This window comes from Dromaius novaehollandiae, chromosome 4 (genome assembly GCF_036370855.1).
Source record: "Dromaius novaehollandiae isolate bDroNov1 chromosome 4, bDroNov1.hap1, whole genome shotgun sequence".
Classification (NCBI taxonomy): domain Eukaryota; kingdom Metazoa; phylum Chordata; class Aves; order Casuariiformes; family Dromaiidae; genus Dromaius; species Dromaius novaehollandiae.
This window is the reverse complement of record NC_088101.1, coordinates 49072676-49093594: the sequence shown is the minus strand read 5'-3', so window position 1 is coordinate 49093594 and position 20919 is coordinate 49072676. Positions and strand designations below refer to the sequence as shown.

General features: G+C 37.4%; 2 protein-coding genes and 1 long non-coding RNA gene across 11 annotated transcripts in view; 2 read left to right on the top strand and 1 right to left on the bottom strand.

Moving 5' to 3' along the window:
• ASB5 (ankyrin repeat and SOCS box containing 5) overlaps window positions 1-11335 on the top strand; it is a 39232-nt gene extending 27897 nt beyond the window's left edge. For 7 of the 8 annotated variants that reach the window (XM_064510989.1, XM_064510988.1, XM_064510987.1 and 4 more), the window contains 6 exons: window positions 4563-4642; window positions 5749-5856; window positions 7441-7591; window positions 7725-7859; window positions 8734-8925; window positions 10728-11335. In XM_064510989.1, the coding sequence (XP_064367059.1) occupies window positions 4563-4642; window positions 5749-5856; window positions 7441-7591; window positions 7725-7859; window positions 8734-8925; window positions 10728-10855 (794 nt within the window). In that variant the 3' untranslated portion in view covers window positions 10856-11335. Of the gene's footprint in view, window positions 1-1840; window positions 2023-4562; window positions 4643-5748; window positions 5857-7440; window positions 7592-7724; window positions 7860-8733; window positions 8926-10727 lie in introns of those variants that run through there. The other variant, XM_026105181.2, reaches the window with a different exon arrangement.
• Window positions 7876-14153, bottom strand: LOC112986101 (uncharacterized). Of its 2 annotated transcripts, none has more exons than XR_003259932.2 (3): window positions 14087-14153; window positions 12616-12738; window positions 7876-8282 (listed from the first exon to the last, which is right to left on the bottom strand). It is a non-coding gene; the product is annotated as an uncharacterized LOC112986101 (long non-coding RNA). The 2 variants fall into 2 exon arrangements; XR_003259931.2 differs by lacking the exon at window positions 14087-14153 and adding an exon at window positions 12912-13099.
• On the top strand, window positions 13873-20110 carry SPATA4 (spermatogenesis associated 4). Its single transcript, XM_026105182.2, has 6 exons — window positions 13873-13980; window positions 14068-14197; window positions 14799-14917; window positions 15337-15557; window positions 18999-19112; window positions 19954-20110. The coding sequence occupies exons 1-6, from the start codon at window positions 13892-13894 to the stop codon at window positions 20046-20048; spliced, it is 768 nt and encodes a 255-aa protein (XP_025960967.2). The 5' UTR covers window positions 13873-13891; the 3' UTR covers window positions 20049-20110.
• Window positions 20111-20919: the final 809 nt, after the last annotated feature.

Sequence of the window (20919 nt, the reverse complement as noted above, 5' to 3'; positions counted from 1 at the left end):
TTCCTGCATGTGGAAGGCCCAGGACAGAGCCAGGAACAACTGCTGCCACTGCTGCCATTGCTATTACCACTGCCTTTGTGCAGCATAACGTTGCTTCTGTACTGGTGGAAGCCAAGCAAGCCATGTTTGGATATTGCTGTTGATTTTTTTTTTTTAAAGGACTTTTAATACATTTTAGTGGATCATGTTTCTCTGTTAAAAGTATGTTGAGTTGCAATTCCAAGCACTCCAAATTTAGGAAGTGTTAAAAGATATGTTGCCTATGCCTTGCTGATTTGACTCTCTGTATTATAACACAAAATTTGACAACATGGCCACATGCTGTACTTCTCCACAGAACTGCTGCTCCCTTCAGTACATGAGATTGACTATGTTCTGAGAATGGATTAGGTTTATATATGAAAAAATACGCCCTGTGTATTCCTATTTATTGGAAAGGTTAGAAGGCATGTAGTGAATGAAGTAGGAATTCACAAGAGAAAAGGGATAATTTTTTTGAGTTCTCTTTCTAAAACTGGATTCTGTTCATGTCTCTGCTGTGGCATCTAGATGGTTCAAGATGAGTCATCTAACCTAAAAGTTTTTTGAGTGATCATAGTTATTCTTGATATTATCCGAGACTGAAATTTCGGAAGTTCCAAGCTCTCATAACCATAATTGAACGATGCTTTCAATGTAGGCTGTAATACCTAAATATTCTGGAAAAAATAGGTCATTCGATCTGTTTTACAATTTGAGCCTTAAAACTCTGTCTTTTGGTTCCTTAGTTAAAAAATAGTATGAATGGACAATGTCGTGAAGATAGATTCAGTAAGGGTTTTGAAGTATTTTTTTGTTATTGGGAGAATACCATGGAAAAGGCAATATAATAATTTTATGTTTAGATTGTGGTTTGGATAGCATGTGCTAAAGAGCAAGAGATCCTTTTAGATATGAAGCTATAAAATAATTTGAATGCTAACTTACTCATTGAATATGACACAGATAGTTTGGCAAAAATAATGTGTGAACATGTAACGTGGCTGTATCAGGAGTTGAACTGTGTGGAAAAAATTGTGTTTTGTATGGTTTTCAAACATTGGAAGTTGTTGGCGTTTGAATTTGGAATGAAATCCCCAAATTTTGAAAGTCTGTGTGATGATTGGTTCAAAACCAATATTCTTTCCAGTGTTCATCAGCGTTTCACTTTCATGTGTGTATGTGTACACACACACAGTAGTTATATACGTTATGTTTGTAATTTCTAGATGTGTATAATGTATAATTTAAAGAGGTGAGACTTTCACTGCTGATACATAGTTACCAAAAATTCATTTTAATGACCCCAAAATTGTTAAGAACTTAATTGATACAGAAGTGAACTACTGAAAGAAAAACCCAGAATGAGTAGCATTTGGTATGCCTGAAATATTCTGTGCTTATTTCTTTTCTAATATGTTGTGAGGAAGTAGTGAAATACCATATGAACATTTGACAGTGCTTCCCTTACAAAGCTTTTTACTAATACTGAGTTTTGAGGATACTAAACTAATAATTCATGCATCTAATTACATGAGGTTAAAAAAGGAAGCGTTTGTCCTGCAGTTTGTATGCAGTTCAAGCTTCTATTGATTTCACTATGAATTTCCCTCGTGTTGAAGTTCCAGTTAGGCTGTCTTGGAAAGCACATGCACAGATGCTGGCACTTTTCAAAGCTTTTTTTTTTTTTTTTGCTTCCCCCCCCCCCCCCCCCCCCCGCCTATTTTTAAGAAACGGGACAAATAAAAAAGAACCACTGCCCTTTAGCATAAGAAAAGAAACTGGCAACTGTCTGAGTTCCTATCTTAGAGCTGTGTTTACTGCAGAGGTTTTACAGGTGAAAGTTCATATTACAGTGAGCTGCTGATCTCCTTCCAAACATAGCTGGAGTGCATTAAGAACAGGCCCAACGAGGAAGAGCAGATTTTTATTTTGGATTGAAAGAAATGAGTAGGATTTATAATTGCAGCTGGCTGGAAGTGCCATGGGGAGATGGAGATTTAGGTATTGTATATTTTGTAACAATTTTTTTTAACCTTGCCTGTTAATACAATGAATGTCTTTATTTTTTCTCTTTAGTGTTTACAGAGCAGTGCAGGCTGCCCTTCCTGGTAAAGTATATACCAGAGAGCCTGGAACTAACGTGGTTTCTAAATTTAGTTAAGAGATACTTTGCCTTCAGCATCTGTCAGAGACTACGTCAGTAGGGACTTAATACATTAACAGTTTTTGAATAGAATATGTTTGCTAATACCACTGTTACAGACAACAATGAATTGAAAATTTACTCATTTGTGTTCTTGTTAATGCTATCTAAGTAACGGACATGGCAGACTTTTAGATAAGCAGGAGGCAGGTAGCTAAACAAAAAATGTAATTCTTTTGAGGACACCTATTTATTTATAAGACAGGTATTTATTCTGGACATGTTCTTGCCCACTTGATACTTAATGATGAATTATTATGCTTAATGATAAATCAGTTGGAATGTGAAAATTTTTTCCAAACTTGGGCTGAACAGAATCTTTCTGCAGTCATTATACTTACAGATTTTTCTTTTTTTTTCTTTTCTTTTTTTTTTTTTTTGGAGACCTGATAACAAAACTAAGCATTTTGTATTTAATAGACTTAGCAGAAACAGTTAGTTGATCAATGTCTCCACTTAAAAGCAGGGATATAAATCATTTGATTCTCTAATGACACTGAAATAAAGACATCAACAGACATTCTTCTGAGCAATCTAGGAGGGAGGTAGATGTAGGAAAGGAGAATGCAAAAAGCATTTCTTTCAGATCCTGCCTGCGTCTCTGTTCTGTTTAGAATTATCCTTGGTCACAGAAATGGCCTAAGTATGAATATATTTAATGTGCATAAAGACTTAATGACATTTACAATTTTCTTAGTTGTTTTTTATATAATAGTTAAGTGTCTGTCTTTTTTTTCTCTCAATTTAGGAATAAAATAAACTGTTGAGAAAGAGAAATTCTCTTCAGTGAAGACATAGGGACAAAATTTCAAAACCAGCTTCTAAATACAGCTTTTAATTACTTTTGAGCAATTATTGGAAATTAATGCATTTTATGTTTTTGAAAGTTTACTTGAGTGCCGGTTCTAATAATACTAAGGAAGGAGGAGAGCATTGGTCACAATTTTCAAAGTGATTGTACACATCCAACTTGTAATAGGATAACTATACTTGAGCTTATTGGAGTAGGAGAGAGGAAATGTTGATGCTTTCTAAAAATCAGGTCAATATAAAATTTCTCATGCTCTGTTACTGTAGTATCAAGCCCCCTAAAATCCCAAACAATTTTTGTATGCTTATTTTTTTCCTCAGTTATTCTCACTAGAAATAAGAATTGCAAGATATTTAATACATACAAAATAAAAAGTATAGGGAACTCTGTGTGTGTGTATACACATGCACGCGCACACGCACATGATCAGAGCTTAGAGCAAATAGTTCTGAAAGAATATTGGAATCTAGATTTTACCTGTGGTCCAGCTATTCACACAGATAAAAAAGAGTACAAGAAGCTTCACAAGTACTGGATACTACAACATAATAGAAATCTTCTTGCATTTTTAAGGCCCAGATTGGGAAGTTTTAATCTCCAGTAGTTTAGTTCTATAATCAGTTTTATCTAGTCTTGTGATAACTTAAATGTTCAGTTGCGCTTTAATTTTTCTAAGTTTTTTTTTTTTTTCCTGTCTCAATAACATCTAGTGGTACCGAGTTCCACAGTGTAGTTGTAACTTCTTTGAGAAGATAGTCTTATACATGGTTGAGTTTTAGTTTCATAGAATGGCTCCTTTTGTTATGGGAAAAGAAAACTAGAAGCTCTTTTCCATTTTGTCTGTTATTTTGTATGTTTTTAACTATCCCCTCGTTTCTATTCAGGTTGAGCAGTCTTAATCTTTTCGGTCATTCTTTATGTGATTCTGTGCCTGTTCTCATCACTAGTCTGTGAAATCCTACTGACTTGCTGAATTCTTTTAGAGCGCTGCACAGTGCATTCCAGAAGATGGCAAACAATTTGGGATGGAAGATGGATTCTCACTCTGTATTTCTCTCCTTGCACTTGTGTAGTAGCAGCAGATGAATCTCATCATGCATAGGGATTTCCCAATTGAATTTCATACACCTTAACAGCTTTTTTAGCAATTTTTCAGGCAGGTTTATGTTTGTTTTAGGTCTAAATATCAGTGTGTTGAATTTTATAAGTTTCTGCATGACAACTATAATAATTTTTATTATTTTGTAAAAATTGATGAATTTATTAAATCACAATAATATAATCAACATATCAATACTTTGTTCTCCACTGTACCACAGAATCATTTATAATAAATGTGTACAGTTAATATAACTTAGTTTTTCAAATTATCAGTTTCCAGACTATAAATACAGACTATAAAGGGGAACAATTAATTTCACAGGACAGTTGACTTCATTCTGTGCATTATCTTTTCCGCTTTGCTCTATTCATTCCAAAATCCTTCTAATTTATATGGTTTACTCAATAAATGTTGTTATTATATAGGTTCTTGGGCAGATCGCTCACCTCTGCATGAGGCAGCCAGTCAAGGACGTCTTCTTTCTCTAAAGACTTTATTGTCACAGGTGAAGGCTGTGTTCTTAAAATTGCTTTCCTTTATAATGTTACTTAATTTCTCAGCATAGATTGTTACTGTGGATTTAGTATGTTTTGCATTTTGCTTTGCTATTTTTTTATTTTTATTTTTTACCTGAATGTTTCAGAGCAATTCACATTTGGGAATTTTGATAGCATAAGGTATAAGTTAATATTTAAAATATTCTCCCTGTTTTAAAACTTTCTAAAAAATAATCTTTGTATCTGAATATATATCACTCACCCTCTCTTCTATCACTGTAGTTGCACTAATTTGAGTCCTCAGGTAAATAGAGCCGATCAGAAAGATACTCGTTGATGGGGAAGAATCATTGATTCTGTTTTTTGCATAGTTCTGATTAAAACAAGAAATTTTTTTTTAATAGCAAAGGGTGAGAATGTAAATCACTGAATTTTAATATTGCAGTATTGTGTCATATTATCTGTTACAATACTGATGAATTATACTGGAGAATATATTTGATGTAAGCCAATAAAGATCATGATTAAAGAATCAAAAAACACCTACTGCAGAAAATTTCAAGGGCTCTATCATTTTATCAATCTGAGAACAGTTCTCCTTGCTGAAACCCGTTTGACCTTAGGACAGAGAATTGTGTAAACACAGAACAGTTTAGACTCAGGGATTTGTAAAGTTTTAAAGATCTCCACAGGTGGAGATTCCTCAACCTCTCTGGACCTCTGTTCCAGGGTTTGATCACTCCCATGATGGAAGAATTTTCCTTTGTAACTAACTGAAATTCCCTGTGTTCCAACTTGTGTTTGTTGCTTTTTGTCCTATCACTGTACACCTCAAGAGTCTGCTTCCATCTTCTTTACACCCTCTTTATACCTTTATACCCTATTTCAGTCTCTAATATTTCTAATTTAAAAAAAAAAGCTGAAAGCATATTTTCATTCTCTCACCTACATTGATTGATGAAAGGTTCATTTTGTGCTTACTAAAGATTTATTTATTGCATGTAGAGTTTTAAGCATATTTAGAGTAATATAAACTGTTCATTTGAATAGCAGTGTAAGGAAATGACTCTTAAGAGCTTTTCTGTAATCTTTATGTCATTCATATCTTGCTTAGGGCTACAATGTAGACACACTAACAATTGACCAAGTCACTCCACTTCATGAAGCATGCCTGGGAGACCATGTTGGCTGTGCAAGAATTCTTCTTGAAGCAGGAGCAAACGTGAGTTTCTTTTTTTATATGAAGTCCAGTACCTTTGTTTAGCTGAGAAGGATATGTTCTGTTATTTTTGTTTTATCTGTTATTTCACTGTACTGTCACTACTGATTGCATTGATTTCATTTAATTACAGTAAGTTGCCATCTGCAAGCTAGCAAAGGAAAGTGGTGGGTCAGATAAACATCATCAGAGAGATGATAGGTAAAAAACAAAATGAGAGAAAAAGACCATCTAAGTATGTGTGTAGGAGCAGCTATCAAACAGAAGAGCAATAACCGGAAAAATAAATGGGAGTTGAGAAGACAATAAGATAGTTTAATGAATTGGAGAAAATCTGTTAGTAGTGTCACCAGCCATACATTATTTCTCTTCTAAAGTGTAGAATGTGTCTCTCTCCTGTACTGTCTTTCTCTTTCTCTGAGTGGCTTGTAAGAGACCATTCTTTTGATCTCCAGAGGATCTTTTGCCACACTGCACCTGCACACTCCTTAAGATTCTTTGGACTGAGTACAGAAGAGCACTGGCTCTTTTCTTTATTCTTGAAACAGGCTTTCTATCTGTTATGCCAAAACAAAAATGAGAATTCACAGATTTCACTACAATCTTACACTACAATCAAACTATAGCTTTCACTGCAATCCAGGCTGACATCAGACTGCCCAGCAATTTAAATGCATACTTTTCCAAACTGCTGTTCTTTGTGGAAATACTGGCCTTGCAAGTCAGTTTTCAGAAACATGTAGAATAATGACTACAGAAAAAAGAAGATGTAGAGGTGTGTTCCAAAGACAATTCCTTTCCACTTCAGCTAGCACAAGGGATTCTAAAGACATAAAACTATAGATACTATAGACAAACCTGTAAGAACAAATTTTATTCCCCCCCTCTCTAGTTTTCTAGTACTTTTGATCATTGGATGTGGGGGAAGTGAGAGGGCATGGAAGAGAATATGCCAGAATCCTGGAAGGATTCCTCTCCAAATATTTATGCCCCTTTTTTTTTTAGTATTGTCAGCCCTCAGAAATTTGCCCTCTCTCTCTCTGTCATTCTCTCAGACAGGGAATATCCAGTTGTTTTGGTAGATGGCTAGGTTGGTGTAAAAACAGCGAGCCTCTACTAAGTCTGTCTCCACCCCATGAAATATCCAACGCTGAGGTAAAAAATACAGAAGAAAATGGCAAATAGTTCCCACATTTGATATGGAGCATGCAGTCTGACAGAGGTACAGAGAGAGTGTCCCCATTATTGTAACACAATATGTAGATTTTGATTTTCTGTATCAATGAAAAGAGCTAAGTACAATTACTTTTGAAAATTAAGTCATTTACTGCCTGAATATGAATGTGTGGTCTTCAGTATTCCAGGTGTATTTTGTTTTATTCAACATAGTTTAACAAGAATAATAGTAAACTAGTTTCAGCTGAGGAGTGTGGTGAGAGGAGGATGGTAGCACAGGGACTCAGCAGTTAAGCTATGTTATTCTAAGCAGTAAATTTGTTGATATTTTAATGCAGTTGCTACCTATATCTTGTTTAAAAATTTACTCTTATTTCAGTTCTGTTCTTAAATAACTCTTATGTATTCTAGGTAAACGCTACAACAATTGATGGAGTGACACCTTTATTTAATGCATGTTCAAGAGGCAGTGCATCATGTGCTGAGCTCTTGTTAGAGTATGGTGCCAAAGCTCAGTGGGAGTCCTGTCTTCCTTCACCAACTCATGAAGCAGCCAGTAGAGGTAAGAAATTAGCTGCTGAACAAAATGGAACAGTTGACAAATGTCTCAGCAGTAGCGATAAGAAATGTGTCCTGTTTGTCTATGAAACAGCTTACTGAAGTCGAGCAAACTCTGTCATTCTTTGTTCTGATAGGTCACAGTGAATGTTTGGAGGTACTGATATCCTGGGGTATAGATGTGGACCAAGATCTTCCCCATTTAGGAACACCTCTGTATGTAGCATGTGTTTCACAGCAGATCCATTGCATTCGAAAGCTTCTCTACGCAGGTATGTGATTATTTAACTAAAGATATTGCTAGTTTTTAAAGTAAGTTTACAGTACCCACTTTTGAAGTGAGCTGTGCTTAATCATCAAAACCAGAACTATTGGTTTCAAAGCTTTACTTGCAAGTTTACTCCATGATGCATGTTTTTCACAATAGTTTATTGTAACTCTTTCACCTTTTTTAAGGTGTAGCAAGCATATGAGGGGAAAAGGAAGCAAGACCAGTCATAAGGGTGTTCAAAATTTTCAGCACTAACTACAGCTTTGTAGATGTTCATTTTCTGTAGGAAAAAGTAAGATAAATTAGGAAGGAATTTTAAACAGTAACCATTGTGCTTTCAGTAGACTTTCTTCCATTGCAGTCTCACTCTTTTTCATAATGTAGCATATTCTGATTCATCTTTTTACAAACTGTAGAGGCTGAGCTGCAGAGAGAAAACGTAAGTTAAAAAGCATTTGATTTCTAAATATCGTATTATATATTTAATGTCAAACAAACAAAGAGGATGTTGGTGGTTCACTCTGTTTCAATCCAAATCCAGGGACAGTAATGTAATCCTGCTTTGTTACAGGATCATTTGCTATATTGATAACCACCTTTGTGAATTAAACATATATATGAATCATTAGAGCCAGAGTGGACCATCACAGCCTTGCTAGCATTACACCAGGAGTTTTTCTAGTTAATTGACATGATAGTGGTATGCAGTAAAATTCATAAAGTGGCTAAATTCACTGTGGCATTGCAGGATGGGGGAAAGGGTGTATGTGTGCGCTTTTTTTTCTTTATTGATCTAAGCTATTAAGCACTCTCTTTACTGAATGACCATTTTAATTAATATGTTCTTCTGTCTCTTTATGTTTATATAACACCAGGTGCCAATGTGCAGAAAGGAAAGCATTTGGAAACTCCACTACATGCTGCTGCCCAGCAATCTAGTACAGAGATCGTAAACTTACTCCTTGAATTTGGGGCAGACATAAATGCCAAAAATACAGATTTTGAGCGGCCTGTAGATTTAGCTGCCCCAAGCAGTTTAGTGGAGAGACTGTTGCTCCTCCATGAAGGTAAGCTTTATAAGTATGTTTTTACAACTGTAAGTTGTATTCTTGGAAAAATATGGAAATGTTATAGAAAATAACAGTATACTGTATGAAATGAATATGTTTACCTTCAGCTAAATGCATTTCTAGCTGTAAAAATACCCAGTAATATTTATAGTCTCAGGCTATGTTGACTGAGCGGCATCAGATTTTATACAGGCTGAAAAAGTATCTTATGTTTATTAGGTGTTTCCACACTTAGACATTGAAACTACACTTTTTTTGCCTATCTCAAAACTTGTTAAAAAGAAACATGGTATTTTAATTTCAGATTAAATATATATTTAGTTTTGGCCAGCTATCCCAATATTTTTTTAAATATATATTTAAAGTACATATAAAGCACTTGATTTTGATTGTAGGTAAAAAGTATGCAAGTATTGAAAGTATGGGTTTTTTGGTTAAAATCTTGTCAGCTTGTACAAGGTATAATATAAACTTCCAGTCCATTCCCAGTTATGTATACCAATGCGAAAACAAAGATTCTTTTAAAATAGAATAATAGTGAGTTGACATATATGATTATAAAGTATTTCCTATGAGACAAAGTCCACAATAAGAAGTTTCTTTTTTGGATTAAGTTTTCTTTGTTGAATTATAAGCATCTGAGAAATAAGAGTTGTCACTCAAGACTCTCAAAGAGCATGAAAAATGCTACAAGTATGACTGACGCAGAAATTATGAATTAAATATTACAGATACACATTAAAAAGATAAAGTTCTTATTTGTGGTAGCAAAATAACACTGAATGCCGTTTGTGTATATGTTTTAGTTTTGCTTTGCCTTTAGATATAGCGAACAAGAGAAAAGACAGCCAAAGAATACTTTTTATTTTTACCTTGAGTAGCTGGTGTGAAGCTGGCATTGGTGCCACAACATAAGGCAGCAGGAGTCCTGCTCTTAAGGTCTGTGCCTTAGAGATAATATCCCAAAGGGAACTGGATTTGTTCAGACAGATATATGCACTGGGTAGGAAAATAAGCCACCCAAATGCATGGGAAATAAGTAGAGGAATTTTTGTAATAACCATGGGCATCTCTTTAGAGGTGAACTGACAAGGGGTATTGATTCAATGTTTGCCCCCAGATACAATATGTGAATGCTATTTAGCTGCTTGCTGGTTCAGCAACCTCTAAAACCAGTTGGTGGTTTCAATTTAGTGCTAGAGGCCCTTACACTCAATTACTAAAGCTAGTATGATTTTTAGAAACCAAAGATGTCAAAAAACTGAATAGGCGTAGAAGGCATGTAGCTTTATTGCCCTTAGAAGCACAGCAATATGTTAATTTTGAGGGAGTGGAGGGGCACAAGGGGACAAAGGCATTACCATAAGCTAGCAGTACCAGTAACCATGATCCAGGATTTTGGGGTATGGAGATTTTGCCTGCTTACTCCTGTTGCAGTAACGGACAACTTGTATTGTTGTAGCAAGTATTTTATCTGTTCTACAAATTTTTTAAAAAAAGCAACTTCAGTCTTTAAAGTTGTTGTCATCAGGTGTTTTCTGGGTGCAGGTTTTTAATTTAAAAACACGAATTCTTTGCTGGATCTCACTGACTTTGCTTTTTAGATATTTGTCTGATTATTAATCAAGTTTCAGCAGCCCCTTTCTATATCTTTGAGGAAAAACACTGTAAGAACAGGAAAAAGGATAAAGAATTTACAAAACATGAACTTTTTTAGAGATTTCATTATTGTACAAAACTGTTGTAAAACAAAATACTGTCTTTTATAGTTGTATAGTTAAATGCCTTTCTTCTTGCAGCTACACCATCTTCTCTTTGCCAGCTCTGCCGACTACGTATCCGAAATTACATAGGAAGAGCTAGACTGCATCTTGTCCCGCAACTCCAGTTGCCAACAATAGTGAAGAATTTCTTACAGTATCGATAACATAGTAATTAACCTTTAGAAACTTGAATAACAAGTACTTTTTCTTCTTTCTGTATATTTTACATTTTACCGAAAAGAAAAAAATAACCTGCTGGGCGGAAAAAAGCCTTTTGCATATTACTTTAAAAAGTCTTTGATACCCAGTATTGGGATGTAATAATAATTGGGAGCCATTCAGCAACTGGTACCAAGGTGCTAATAAGGCTGAATTGAATGAAGTGTGTTAATGCTCTGGGAAATGATTGTATAGCTTTAGCTTAACACTTACTAATTAGCTTTAGTGCTGTTAATTTTAATTGTATTTATACTTCCTAATCTGTTTGACACAACCGAACCGCAAAGTTTCTTCATTATTATTTGTTAAGTTGTCCATTTAGAGTCATTATTTTATGTGTTTTTAAATTTCTATTATTTGTGTACCTAAAAATACTTGGTGATAGGTGCATTATATACATTGATAAAATAAAATAAATAAATGTCCATTTTTCTTCTTTATTTTCTTTATATAGGCAATTCGTTAACAACAGTGAGAAAGTTCCTTTATCCTTCCTCAGTTCCTTTATCCTTCCTCACTGCCTGTGTTGTGAACTAGAATTATACTGCTGTGAGGATAATCAGTTTTTTTTTTTATTTATTTATTTATTTTCAGCCATGCACTGTTTATAGATTGCAGGGGAGTATTTCTCAGAAGCCTTAAGGTAGAGATACTTTCTGACATCCTTGTGTAACACAGAATTCTCTGGGCTCTCTCCTTATCTTTGCATAACACTGTTGTATCATAACTCATGGGCATATTAAATAACTATTTGCCTTAGGGAAAGACGCATTTAGTTGTGTAGTATCTGCAAGTTGTTCAGGAAGAGAATTTAAAGGTTCTCAAAGGCACACTGTGGAGCTGTAGATACCTCAGCTTCAACCCTGAGTTCAGAAGATGGATGCAAAGCTTTGCCTGGAAAATATGTCAATTCCTTATAACAGGACAGGTCTCACTCTGAAAAAGGTATTTCCCTTACTGTCTAGTTCACAAACAGACTCACAAGTCCAAAAATCCCTTTCAGACACCCAGAATGTTCTAGCAGGCATTTCTGTGATCAGGTTGAAATTTTATTTTCCAACTCTCTAGCCAGAGGAGGAGTGCTGGCACCTCCAAGAGATATTAGATGGCCCAGATTTCTGCCTCACTCCTGCCTTTGCATTCTGATGAGTGCCAGTGATGTCGAAAAGGGTGGTCTGACTAGTTCATCAAAATATAGCACTGCTTCTCTCAGTCTTTTCATTCAGCCTTCCTTTGAGAACAGATTACCTCCTCAGTGACTGGTACTTAATTCCTGCAAACCAAAGCATGAGACCTGAAGATTTACCACTTGGCCTTTGTGATTCACCTTCTTCCATCCCTTTTCAATGACTGCTTTTGTAGTTATGTTATGTTGCTACTTTATACCCACCCAATAAAACACAGCTGTCTGAGACTTATCCTTGTTTAAAGGAAACTCAGTTTCTGTGTTTCCTACAAAAACTCCAGTGAGAGCCTCTTCTGGAGTCCCTGTAAAGGAAGGACAAATACAAGTCCTAGGAACTGCCCAGGAGTCTGTATTGTGCATACTCATTACAAAACTGAGACTATATAGTGAACAAGTTTGGTGTTGCTGTTTTTCATCTAGAAACTAATGATTTGCATTTTTATGTAGAATACCATTACTGTATATTGCCTCAGCATTGTCAAATGTTTGTATCTAGAATAAGATCACTTGAAGACTCACCTTTGGGTACTCACAGTGCTTTTTGAGTTGACTCAGGAAGACAGTCATGAAAAATCAAGAATGATCTTTCATGTTCCATATAGTAAGATTAATTTCATCAAATATGGCTAGTCTACAAAAGATCTGTTTGAAACAAAACAAAGAAATGATATTAGGAGTTTTTCTGAGAACTGCATCAGTGTCCGTGCTGCCTCATGGGCACCTTCTTGCTCTGGCGGCATTAAGAACATCTAAGTGTTCCCACTGATCCCCACGGTCCTTTAAAGAACAAGCAAGATCATCTTAAGAGCTTATACCTATTCAGTACTACTTTTTCTTTAATTCTACAGCATTCTTCTTCTTCGAGAAGACTGGTGCACAGCTAGCTTCCAGTAGTAGTTTTATGACTTGAATGTCAGGTAACAGGCAGTTGTCAGGATAAGCTTTTATCTTTTGCTAGGAGATAATCCTATGAAAATAGAGTCACTTTAGCAAACTGAGCCAAGTTGGATAGGCATCACTCCTGTTACTATGTAACAGGAACAAACAAAATAGAGAATGTAGGTTGTTGCCCTGGCGGGGCTTCGTACTGGAACAGGTCTCTGGCAGATGAGGCCACTCTAATGCCACATACCAAAAACACATGCTAATGAAATAACTGACATTTTGGCCACTGTTTGGTAACATTATTTTCAAAGAATGATCCCTGTTTAGCCTGACATGAAAAAGAACAAGCTTGTTACTGTTTTCATTATGCGTTTGTACAGTGGGGCTCTGATGGGTTCCAATTCGTAGTATGAAATAAATGTTAAGTAATAAATGTTAAGTAATGTATTAAAATAATATGAATTGTGATCTGAAACAACCATTAAACTGCGTTGGACCACTGTTAAAGAATATGCAACACACAGTTTTAGAGGAAACCTTTTCTGGCTGTAATATTTGTGTTATTAACATTAATTAATATAGCAGCTAAAAGGTATTAGAAGACATTTTCTGAAAAAATTCTTGCTCAATTCTCAATTCTGCAATGAAATCCCACCGCGCGATCAGGCAGATAAAGTACTCAGCAGATGCACGCAAAAGATCGCACAGGCAGATCAGGAAACATCCAGAATACAAGATTTGTCGGGACCTTATCGCCGGTGGCGCCTCGCCGGCCCCCCCGCCTCGCCCCCCCCCCCGGCCGGGCTCCCGCGCCCTCACGGGCGGCCGGGGCGGGGCGGAGCCATCACCAGCCCCGCCCGCGCCGCCCGTTGCCTCGCAACGGCCGTTGCCGGGACGCGGCGGCGCCGCCATGGCCGCCCCGCAGCCGGGGCTGCCCCGCGCCGTGCTCCGCTGGCTGCAGAGCCTCGACCTCTCCGTCTGCCCCAGGCACTGCCGGAGGTGCGCCGCGCTGCGCCGCGCCGGCCGGGGGCGGCGGGGAGTGGGAGCCGGTGCCAGCGCCGCCGCCGCTCTGTCTTGTCTCGGCAGGGACTTCTCCAACGGGTACCTGGTGGCGGAGATCCTGTCGTGCTACTACCCCGGAGACATCCAGCGCCGCGCCTACGGCAACGGGACCTCGCTGGCGGCCAAGCTCAGCAACTGGTCCCGCCTGCGGCGGGTGAGGGGCTCTCGGCGCGGGCGGCCCCGGCGCGGGCGAGGGGCGTGGCTGCCGCCAGCCGTTGGGCTCCGCGCGGCGACCCTGGGGGCCGTTAGAGGAGAGGCGGCGCGGGGGCGGCCGGCATCGCTCGCCCTCGCCCCGCGTAGCCGGGCAGGCCTGCCCTCCGGGCTCCTCACTTTGTTAAGCTTCGGAAACACGGCTTGGCGCGTTTGGGTAAATCCTGGCCCTGCTGCTTCTTTCCATTTGTTAGTGTTTCCTTAATGCTGCCAATCGTTTGCAGAGGCAGAAAGTTTCAACGCAGCAGCTGGTTATGGCCACCCTAATTTTTAATGTGTAACTTAGGGCTTTATAATGCGGTCTAAATTTCATCATTTTGATTTGCTGCTCCACGAGAATGTGTGTGAAATAGATACACACCTGATAACCAGTTGCTCTTGGGAATGCTGGGCTTATTTTTGTATTTATACAAATTAGATCGTAGTACCAACAAGCTACCTGCATGAATTAGGCGGATTTTATGGGAACAAGGTGTCTCTGTTCGCACAGTAAAGACATGCTCTTCATGTTTGGTCATCTCTGAAACTTTTTTCCTGTTGCATAGTTTTTTGCAAAACAGAAGCTCGGACTTGCAGAGGAAGTAATAGATGGAACAATTCACTGTAAACCAGGAGCAGCAGAAATTCTGGTGCAAGACATCTACTCAAGGCTAACAAATAGACAGTGAGTTGATGATGCTTATGTATGGTTTCTTCAGTCTTACTGCTCACTAGCATAGTAATATTACTCAGTGTCTTTCACAACTTTTACCCCTTATCCTGATTTGATCCTGAAAATAGCACAACTGTGAATGCAAACACGTTTTAAAGTGAAATTTGACTTTAGAAGAAAAGTTTGAGAAGGTTTAACTTGCTGGATCGAGCTCATAGGCATAGATAGTGAATGCTCATACTGGCTCTTTCTGTATCACTTTGGTCAAGCTAATTAAGATAATTCTGTTTTGGTTCCCCATTTATAAAATGAAAATAATATTTGTACATTATAGAACTGTAAAAACTAAATAATATTTAGCCAGTTCCTTTTTTTTTGCTATTTATTATTATTTATGGTAATTAATTCCTGAACACTTTTCCTCCCCCCAGACTTAAAAGCATCCAAGATAGGGAGACTGATTTTACAGACTACTATTATCAGGCACAGTTACCCATGGCTGCCAGATCAACCACTTCACAGGCTATCAAGAATAACATTAAGCTAACTGAAATAATGATTGAGCCCAGTGTGAATGTAAATAGACAGAAGGTTAATGCAATCATTAATATGCACATGAGAATGAGAATGCAAGAGAGGGAAGAGGATCCACGTGAGTATTTTTGTTGTTTGTTTTAGTTTTTTGTTTTCTTCGAAAGAAAAAGTAAAGGGCAGGACCAGAGCTTGAGACAGTCATATTTTCCCACAGTTAGTTACTGTTCTAGTTTCAGACTGCTAATTGAAGACAGAAAGCAGCATGCTTTGGTTGTCTTTGTTATGGTTGCCTAAACATGGCTGGGGGATACCATTAGAACTGTATGTGTGAGTAACACGAATGGAGGTTGGATAATGAGTACAATCTCCTGAAATTTTTCTAGTGTTTCATGATGTTTGAGCTCTGCTGTGTGGCTAAGTTCAGCTTTCCTTGGGTAGTATATTAGTGTTATGTTATTGGAGGTGAATTTAAATTTGATAAATAGCATTTCCACCATTAACACATTATTGATAAATACTCCCCTCTGCTGCTCCTTTTTACCAAATGAAGCTGCTGAGTTCCTGAGATAGGTCTTGGCTGAAGTGTCCTCTCCATAGCGGAGGTGTTACAGCGTGCCACTGATTTTCTTTGAAGAGAGAAATGGCTTTGAGTACAAGGGGAGAGCTGCGGATATCGTATGGCTTGCTGTTAGCTAAGACCCATAGTATCCTTGTAGTCAAATTGTTGGAATGTAGAGGGGATAAGTGAATGATAAGGTAGATGGAAGATTGGCTCGACTGTCACATCCAAAGGTTGCAATCAAAGGGCTGTGTACAAAGTCCAGCTGGTGGCCAATTACTAGTAGCCTCCTTTAGGGATCAGTTCTTGGGCTGATACCATTTAATGTCTATATTAACAACTTGGACAAAGGGATGAAGGGCACTGGGGAGTGACTGACATGCTGGAGGGCAGTGCTGCTGTTCAAAGGGACCTTGACAGGCTGGAGAAATGGGCTAGTAGGAACCTCAGCAAGTTCAACAAACACAAATGCAAAAAGACTTGCATTGGGGATAGAGTAACCCCATGTATCAGTACAGGCTAGGGGCCAACTGACTAGAACGCAGCTTTGTAGAAAGACTTGGGAGACTGCATGGACAAGTGGAACGTGAGCCAGCAAAGTGCCCTCAGCAGCAGTGGAGGCCAACAACATCCTGGCCTGTGTTAGTAAGTGTAATACACCAACACTTTTAGAACTGATTCATTTCCTCTATATGTGCACTTGTGAGACTGCATCTGGAGTACTGTGTTTGGTTTTGGACTACCCAGTAGAAAACACACATTGAACTACTAGACAAGTCCAGGAACAGCCACCAAAATGGTTAGAGGGCTGGTGTGTGTGACATACAAGGAGAGGCTGAGAGAACCGGGTTTGTTCAACCTTAAAAAGAGAACATAAAGGAGAAATCTTACTGCTGTCTCTAACTACTTCATGGGAGGGTATGGAAAAGTTGGAGCCAGATTGTTCTCAGAGGTGCACAGTAATATGACAAAAGGCAGCAGATACAACTTAGAACATGGAAAATTCTAATTATAGATGTGGACAAAAATTTTCAGTGTGTGGGTGGTCATACTCTGGAATAAGAATCCAGAGAAGCTGTGGGATCTTCATCTTCAGAGCTAGTGAAAACCAGACTGGAGAAGGCCCTGAGCAACCCCACCTAGTTGAACCTGCTTCAGCTTGGGGATTGGAGTAGAGAACCTTCAGAGGTCTTGTCTTTGATTCGCTAAGATAATGCAGTAGCTAATTATTTTATCCTTCAGCTTATTAGGTTAATTTAACTTACTTGGATAATGAATGTTAGGAATCAGATCAGTTGTCCCATATCACTGATGTTATCACATGATCTTCAAGAGTGGAAAAACTTATTTTTAAATCAACCAGTTTGAATTTATAATTCTGTTCATTTTAATGTTTTGTGTTATTCTTCCTTCCTATAAGACTGTATGACAATCCTCCCTCCTATGAGACAATCTACATGACCTTAAAAAAAAAAAAAAAATCCCTCCTTTTTTATTGCCCCCATCTTGCAAATGTTTGCACATGTACCTAACGTTACTGCCACTGGCTCACATATTTTTGAGGGCAGAAGAGATCATTGTCTAGATTGACCTCCTGCGTCTTGCAGGCATTTCACTTGATTATTCTTACCTTCAAATCTATAACCAATGTGTTAATTAAAGCATGTCTTTTTTGGAAGACAATCTGTCTTGATCAAAAGATACCATGGGTATCTCAGGAGCGTTCCCAAATGACACTGAGTTTTGACTCCATCTCAGAGCAAAACCCAAGTGACTGCCATGCCTCTAATGCCCTGGTTTCTGAGAATGTGATGCTGTAGGCTGCAAAGGAGCTGCTGCATATTTTCTGCAGATCATGGGATCTGTATGACTGAGGAATTAGGACTACAATGCATGCTGCACAGCAGATTTGTCCTATAGCAGAGACATAGCCCAAGAGAGGGGCTGTAATATGTTCTCAAAAATCATGTTTTTGTGCATCTGTGTGGTTTTTCTCCTCTGATCAGGGCTTTCAGAACTCTTAAAAACTCAGTACTACTTTGGTGCAAGTTTATTCATATGTTCACCTTCAAAAATCATCTTTTTGAGTGAATGAATTTTAAAGTATTTAAAAGTCACTGGAAGACATATTCTCTGGTTTGTTTTCAGTTGGGGGGTGCAGCCCTTTTTTCTGTACTGCTGTGAGTTTTCAGTATCTTTCTCAAAATGCTGACACCAAAATCAAACCTAACATTCCAATGTCAGTGTCTTCTATACCACAGGCCAAGGTCAAAAACATCTCTTCTATTACTTTCTGTATGTGCTCTATGTTACATGTACTGGGAGCTTACATGCAAGAGTAAATGAAGTATATGCAAACAGAATGTAGACATCAAATATTGGGTGAGTGGGCCTTTTAGCTGCATATTTAAAATTTTTGAAGAGACTAAAGTACCCTGACTGACATATGAAGTGAAAAATTCCTTCTGGATCAACAGAAGGACATATATGATCAGAGTTTGTCAGAGTTTAGATTTCTTTTCAGTAGGGGATCTATTTTGTCAAGTATGTTGAACACTTGAATGACAAAAATACTTAATGATTTTACTTTTCAGATATTTTTAAGTTGTTGTCAAAGTCAATGCATGTGGTTTCAAGATATACTGTGTAATTTCTCTTAGCATTTTATTTCATGCTTATTTATGATCTCACATGTTATGCCCCCAAAAATCTTGATGCTATCTCATTTTAGTTTTTCCTTAACATGTGCAAAATCTTTTATTTAAAAATAAAATACAGTGCACTTTTACCCTATAAACCTATTTAGTGTTTCACTTTCTCTTCAGAGCATCCATTTGTTTTATTTTTTTGCTGTAGTATTCTTTTAATGCTGCTACCGTGGTGATCTGTGTGTCTAAGTCAAATGGGGGCATAGTAACTGTTTTTAAATAAACTAAAAAACTGAACAATTGATCAGATTCTTAACATGTTGCTGAAATGAAGAAGTTATTTTTGTTTTAGAGCGCTTTAACATTAAACCAAATTTGGGACAATGTGCAGTTCGCCATCTTTATTGTACCACAGCCTCTGAGAACACAGTTAGTATCCTGAAGGAAAAATTGTTTGCTGCATCATGTAAGTCTTCATTTTAATCTTTTCAGATTATAATGTTGGGTGGGTTTGTTTTACTTTTGATATACAGGCAAGCAAGCAAGATTTTGTGTTACAAATTTTCAAGTCATCAGCTACACTTTCTTAGAAAATAGGAAGTTTGGGTGTAATTTTTTTCTTTTAAACATAACATTGCTTTGAGCTTTCCTTGGTAGGGCATCTGCAGATACTACTCTAATATTCAAAACGGCCGCTCTTCCTCCAAATTTCAGTTAATCCTGGATTAGGACTTTCACAATGCTAAAATCAGTTTTTTCTCTCCAATGCATAACTGGAGAGACTTTCATTTTGTTGATGAATAGCTGAACTGACAGTAATTCCTATAGTGCTGATAGAAAGCTTGCCTGTGTAGGGAACCGCAGGATCTGGTTCAGGAAAAGTGGGAAATAAATGGGCATAGCCAGCTTTGTAGCAAGTCACTGAGTCCTACTCAGTGCTGAATCATACAAGGGTCCTGTGCACATAAATGCCATCCTGTTCTGGACATAGACAGCAATATCCACAAAGTGATCTGACTAAACAGTTTTAAGGCTGCTTCTGTGCATTTTTCCCCTTTGTCAACAAGGATAGCATACATTGGTTCAAATAATCATACCCTTGGAAGATGGTACTGCTTTATGTATACAGCAGAAATGGTGCCCTTCATGTGGTAAGATGAGTCTTTCACTGTTTAACTAAAAAATGGTACAAAAAATTTAAACTAAAAAGCTGTCAACATACATCTTAGAACAATATTGTCACTCTAAAATTATGGAGTTCCAATGCTTTTAATCTTCAAAAATATTTTTTTCCCCCTTGCATCTAGATTCCTCAGAAATCAGAGACAAAGATGATGTTCATTTTAAAGAAATCCAGGTGAAACAAGCTGACAGATTCTCTGTTGCGATGGATGATGTTTGATATCTCCAGCAGACTACTGAAAGAACAAGCTGAACCTCAGAAAGAAATCCCAAAGAGTGGAACTTTCAGACACAAACCCTGCTGTTGACTGCTTAATCAACAAAAAGAAACCTAAGTTTACTGTCTGTTATTTACAGAGCAATTCCATTCTAAACAAAATAAATTGAAAACATAATGACATTTTGTCGCACTTTAAAATACTTTTGCTTAATATTTGTAATCTTTGCAATACTGTAATTTGTGTTTGTATAACAGTGCTGTCTAGCTTCCTGTTCAGCTTCTCGCCTCACTAGAGTTGTTCTACTATTTTAAGTGTCTTTATCAGTGAAATTTTCTGATACAGACTTTCTGACAAAAGATCAGAAGCTATGGGATATAATCACTGCATGTGAAATTTTTAATTAACCTGATAATGCACTTCATGTCCCGTATCTTGACCTACTGCACAAATGCACACCAAGTCTTCACAACTGCTTTAAAATAATTTTTTTCCCCTGTGTTTATAGTAATCTTATCTACAGCAAAGGTGATCCTGGACTTCATTTCATTCCTACATAATTACAGAAGCTTCAAGTTTTAAAAATAATTCATGCCTATCCTAAAAAAAGGTATCTAGTCACGGTAGTTTTGTTTTCTGTGTAAAGAATGAAGGCAGTTTCTTGCATTACTGTCATCTTAAATACAGAATTAAAACAGTTTAATAATTTTATCCAACAAAAGTTTTTCTTCAGCAACACTGGTTTAAAGTGCATATAAAATTTTTAAAAGTGGTATTCCAAAAGGGAAGAGTTCATAGCATCATATATTTTTTGTATTGTCTTAGAAGCCAGCTAGGAAAGTGTTCTGCTCTGAGGAGGTCACATCTGACTAG